We start from the raw sequence: 6000 nt of genomic DNA, 5'->3' as shown, positions 1-6000 counted from the left end.
TTAAATAAAAATGTATGCGTTTCCTCCACCATGCATCTGGCAGAAAGATGAGACTTGGTGAAGCGATGACCAGAAGAGCTGCAGGGCAAGAAAAAGTCATGACGTGGAGGTATGGAAGCAGAAAGCCTAAGCATTTCAAATTGCATACAGAAGGTCATGGGCAGACAGGAAAGGGAGTTTACAAAGGGAGTAGATTGAGAAATTTATGAAACTGAAGATGGTTGCCGCCTCCAATATTTTGATGGAGTGGTCGGAGAGTTTACAGGGCGTGTTTTGGGAGGTTGTCTGAGAGAGAGCTGCAGTAGCCCAAACAGGACATATAGCTACAAAGAAAATAAAGACGCTTTTTAAGGACAGTGATTCGAAGAAGAAAAAACTCGCAAATTTGCAGGATTGCACTGTGGGTGCTGCCTGAGTTGTCTTGAGGCAGACGAAGACTCCTGGCAGTCCGTTCAGGAGAAAACGTGGTCTTGTCAGCAGTGATGGAGAGGCCTTGGAGAGGGCAGGACTTTCCAAGGGGGGAAAAAAAAGCAGTGCAGTATTGTTGAGACTAAGTTTGAGGTGGTGGGCAAACATCCAACTGGAGATGTCAGCGAGGCTCGTAGGGATGCGTGCCTCAACCTGAGTGTCAGAGGATGGAAAAGAAAAGTTGTAGAAGTTAATAATTTTATATATATATATATATATATATATATATATATATATATATATCCTGTGCACCAGATGAAATACTATGCCGAGACGCCCGTTGGAGCAGCTTAGGCAGGTTACCGCCATTTTTCAAAAGGGCTTAGTGTTGCGGTTCAGAGGCACAGCGCAGTGGGTCAACAGAAACAGAAACATGTAATGTTTCGCCCCAGCCTTTCACTTGCAAAGTTCTGCCGTGGCCATATTTCATGTAACTGTCGTCATGACCAAAACTACAAAATCGAATGCGCTAAATCAACACAATCTACTCAATCAAACTCAACCTATGAAGAAGTGCAGGTTGAGGCGGTGTTCCAACATGTGTGAGAGGAGAATGTGGATGAATATGAAGAGAAGAAAGGAGGGAAAAAGCTGATAGTGGAAACTAATGTAGTTGAATATACAGTGTCAAGAGGCTTTAGAGTGATAGCATACTTGAGAGAGAAGCCAGGCTGACTCTATATTTGCTGGGTGTGGCTGCAGACATGAATCAGTGTGTGTGAAAACTATCACTGCACTGGACAAAATTCCTCAAAAGACACAGCATGCACAGTGTATATATGTATAGGACATCATTCAACACTAGATGAAGAGGATTGAAACAGTTTTCATATTGTATTCACGAGGACTAAATTGGGAGTTTGTGAACTAAAATGTGTCACTGTCATCCTTCTCTGGTACCTGTTTCGACAGTAAATATACACTTACATGGTTTATAAGTTGTAATAAAAATGGACTTTACAGTCGTTCTACTTCTGGCAAGATGCAGGATTACAACTTAGTCCTCTTATTCAATTTGGAAGAACATTCTGAGGCAAAAAAGTAATTGATGTATTACCATTTAGTCCTGCAGACTTCACTGGCCAAAGGGATTTTTGTGTTCTTATTAATGGTTCGTAACTGATATAATGTATAATTTCCGTTTACAAGTCATTAACCCTTTATCTGTTCGGAGGTGACACACGCCACATGTTACAGTAAAGAGTGAACAGGTGCATTGTTAAAAAAAAACAGATTATTTATCATCTATATGTTTACTAAATGAATGTATTAGAAGCTCTTCTTCCGCCAAACTTCTATGACTTGACTTTAATGTTCAAAGTCCAAACTAGTGGTCCAGACCTTAACTTGAGCTTCTTCTTCTTCTTTTTTTTTGCGCTCGAGCTTTTGTATCGCGAGAGCAGCGGAAGAAAGAGAAGAGAAAAAAAAGTTTTGGGGAAAGTTGAGCGGAGCAGGGATGAGGAAAGAGCTCTGCTGAGAGGGAGAGACGCAGTGAGTTTTGCCATTCTCATCCTCTGGAATGCATCAGCTCCTCTAACTTATCTGTGCAAAGTCAACACACAACTGGATGCGCACGAGCAGACTGCAGAAGTTAAAATGCGCATCTATTTATAGCAGCTCAGCGAAAGGTTTGAGTGACTTTTCTTCTTCTCCGCAGTTTTCTTCTAAACTTTAATTCAGCAGTACCTGCAAGTAAGAGTGAAGTAGTCCTCTGTCGGGTCTCAGGCGAATCTCCTGTTCGGGAGACAAGGTAAAGTAACGACTCACTCGTGCGCTATTGTGCACATTCTCCACTGCATGCTTTGCTTTTGCGACTCTGGACTGAATAATTTGAATGTTAATGTGTAATGGTAGAAGTGAAATCACAGTAGCCACCTTTCAGAGTGCAGGAGAGCTGCGTTTTCTTTTGTGCGCATGCAGCATCTCTCCTCTGCGTCTTTTCCAAACTTGTTTTTTTTTAAAAATTGTTTTGCAGCTTTGACTCCAGACTGCAGAGGTCGACGGGACTGGGAAACTAGTTTAGACTACTTTTATTCTTCCGAGCACTGGAGCTGTGTGCACTTGAGAGTGGATATGCCCGACAGTACGTGTAGAGGACGGCTGCTGCAGTTGGCCGTGGCTCTGGTGGCCTTGCTGTCGCTCTGCGCCGAGCTTGGAGACGCTGCAGAGGTGGTGGACACCGAGGACAGCGAGACGATGACCAAGCAGACCGACTCCAGAACCAGCAGAGCCAAGAGGAGGGGAGGGTCGGATGTCCTCAGAGGGTAATGTGACTATGATAATCCCTTTTAGTCCCATTTTGGAACATTTTCCTAGTCTAACACCGTACAGTTTGTATTTCATTTAACCTTATTAAATGAGCATCTTCCTGTGTGTTTTAGAGCAGGTGTTTGTTCTTCCTATACGTAAAGAACTCTTTCATGATCATTGCATGTCAGAAACACTTTTTTTAATAAGGCAGGCTGAGACCCATTAGTGACATTGTCTGCGATGGGAAGTTCAGAGTAATTAAATACTGGCAGGAATATCGCATTCCTGCTGAATGCAATAATAAATGACATGCAAACAAAGGAGGCCATTGGTCGTGTGTGGCTGTGGCAGAGAGAGAGAGAGAGAGAGAGAGAGAGAGAGAGAGAGAGAGAGAGAGAGAGAGAGAGAGAGAGAGAGAGAGAGAGAGGGATAGAAACCAACAGTCTAATCCCTCTGGCCAAAAACACCACACCCCAGTTGTGGATAAATCACATCTGCAGCTGTACACAGTGGGTCACTGCTGGAGAGGTTGTGTGCATGTGTGTATGTAGGGAGAGAGAGAGAGAGAGAGAGAGAGAGAGAGAGAGAGAGAGAGAGAGAGAGAGAGAGAGAGAAAAGAAAAGAACAGAAAGAACTTGTGTGTCCAGCGATGACAGCAAACAGCTGATGAAGGTCACACTGTAGACAGCTCAATGAGCATCCTCCAAAGGCCTTTTTTTTTTTTTTTTTACATGCTTTGGCTTCATTTATCAGAACATCTGGGTTCAGAGGAATGAAGTGCATACAGGCCGCATACTGTGTCACACTGACTTAACAGACTCCCAGGTTTCATTTTTCACCTCGATCTGTTTGGAGTTACATCGTACATTTTATCCACTGACCCCTGAGTCACTTCATGCCTAGTAAAAGCTTACACATTCACATATATAGTGTTTCAGACCTGTAGGTGACAGGATGGCCGAGGCATTCACTTCCATGTCAGATGGAATCTTTTTTAATTTTTTATATATATGTATATATATATATATATATATATATATATATATATATATATATATATATATATATATATATATATATATATATATATATATATATATGTGCATCTAATTTCTTAAAACACCTTGTGCAGCATAATATTTTCCTCACCGACAATATTTTGTATTGGGAAGTGCCAAATGCGGCACGCCAGGTCGCGCCCCGCAGTAGCAAGAGCACCGCAAGGAGCACACATACCAGTCCAGAGGTTCCCAACATAAGGCTTGAGACCCCCACAGTGGGTCACAAGATCAATCTAAGGAAGGGGTGGGCAAACTACGGCCCGCAGTTCCTATACGGCTCGTCGAGTATAATAATTATTATACTATTTAAAAAATATATATACATATAATATAAGTTAAGTAAAAAAAAAGAAAATTCTAACTTTTTTTTTTTTTACGATTACCGTAATTTCCCGCATACCACTAGAAAGCTCCACTTCTTAGCGTTCAGAATCCTTTTGAATTACGTCTTCAAGTAATTTGGATTTGGCACTTTCTGTCGGCGGACACCGCGTTCGTACTATAACAGTTTAAGAGTTGTAAAATGAACTGCCAGCTGCATCCAGAGTATTTTTCCTTGGCACAACGAACGCACATCAGACGCACGGGACTGCGCCGCCCTGCGCGTTCATGTCATGTGACATTTAGGGTTCTGCCTGCCAGCCTCCTGCCAGCGTCCTACATTGAGCCACTTCTGTCACAATGAGAAAAGAAAAGAAAATGACCAAAAAAAAGAAAAGTCGACAGTGTTTAATGAGGAATGGACTGCTATATATATTTTCACCGAAGTACGATCAAAGGCTGTATGTCTTCTTTGCCAAGAAACCATTGCGGTTCAAGGAATACAATATCAGCCGCCACTTTTCCGCCAAGTATGCTAATGCTGCGTTCACACCAAAAGTGTTGCGAATTTCACGCGCGAGTAGATTACATGCAAAGTCAATGCACAGATGCGGATGGTTGCCAAAAAGCTAATTTTCGGCGTGGCGGCTCGAACGATGCGTCAAACTGCTGCTGGTCCGTCTGAAGTAGCGCTGGCAGCGGCCGTCATTCAGACGCTGTCGTGGGACTACGGATCATTAATATTATGAACCCAGACACGGTCGGGTTTGATGTTCCAATGTTTGTGGAATTTACACAACAAGTACAAAGCAGAACTGGTGGTTATGTCCATGGTGGATGTCGGAAACGGTAACTAGTTTATGGAGATGAGCCACAGAGATAAGCCACGCCCCCTTGCAGGCACGAGTAACATTCGCGACGCGTTTGATGTGAACGTAGCTTTACTATGCTAGGCCCGGCCTGTCTGTCAAATTTTAAAATTCATTGTGGCCCCTGAGCCAAATAGTTTGCCAACCCCTGATCTAAGGGGTCACTCGATAATTGCAGGGGTAAATAATACCTTGTTTTGTGTACTTTCTTGTGAAATACTTCATAGATTTACCTATTCAGGGTCAAAAAGGAAAAGTAGATCAGTCTTCGATTGAGCCGCTCATGAATCATGACGTTTTCAATCAAAGCCGTTAATCGTTAATCACGTAGGCTTTGAAAACGTGTGCATGAACATAATTTCAGTATTGTGGGCGGGGCCTTGCTAATCCTGCAAACCTCACTGGGATTTTTAGTGATGGTGAGCATGTGATGACTGAAGTTTGATCCTGTTGAAGTGTCCTTATTATTATTATACGATCGAGGGTCTAAAGACTGAGGGTGTTGCCTGTTGGACAGGTTGTAAAGCCCTCAAAGATGATGGTCGATATGAATAAAATGGACTCGACTTGAGAATCAGAACTGGATATTGACCTTCTGATGCTGCGTCTTCCTCAGACCAAATGTGTGTGGCTCAAGGAACAACGCCTACTGCTGCCCAGGCTGGAAGACTCTGACTGGAGGAAACCAGTGCATTGTTCGTAAGTATCACCTCCTTTATTCCTGTATCGACTTAAATTCAGGTCAAGTTGAATTTTTAGCTCTTTATGAACGTCACAGGCTGTTCAGATAACAGCACAATGCCTTTTTTTATTGGAGCCATCCGGTAACAGAGTGTTACATACCTGGGATGCATGAAACGTTGCTTGAAAAGTTCTACTTTGTTGGGAAACAGATGAAATGGGACTAATACAGAACAGACTTTTATTAAAATGTATTTGCAGCACATAATAAGTTAAGTAATCTCTTGTTTCAACAGTATCTAATTAATATAGCAGGAATAAAATACACTGTACTACGTTACTATACCATA

The 6000-nt window shown here is 42.4% G+C and overlaps 1 protein-coding gene across 1 annotated transcript in view; it reads left to right on the top strand.

The window, feature by feature from the left end:
* The first annotated feature begins 2091 nt into the window (after window positions 1-2091).
* Window positions 2092-6000, top strand: part of fbn1 (fibrillin 1) — a 57508-nt gene continuing 53599 nt past the window's right edge. Inside the window, exons 1-3 of the mRNA XM_068570266.1 lie at window positions 2092-2218; window positions 2444-2732; window positions 5586-5668. Coding sequence (XP_068426367.1) covers window positions 2542-2732; window positions 5586-5668 — 274 coding nt within the window. The 5' untranslated portion in view covers window positions 2092-2218; window positions 2444-2541. The remainder of the gene's footprint in view (window positions 2219-2443; window positions 2733-5585; window positions 5669-6000) is intronic.

Source organism: Clinocottus analis, unplaced genomic scaffold, assembly GCF_023055335.1.
Source record: "Clinocottus analis isolate CAN_PGR_092001 unplaced genomic scaffold, fCliAna1.0.p SCAF_1, whole genome shotgun sequence".
Classification (NCBI taxonomy): domain Eukaryota; kingdom Metazoa; phylum Chordata; class Actinopteri; order Perciformes; family Cottidae; genus Clinocottus; species Clinocottus analis.
Note: the sequence above shows the minus strand (reverse complement) of the source record. Positions and strands in the feature narration are given on the sequence as shown.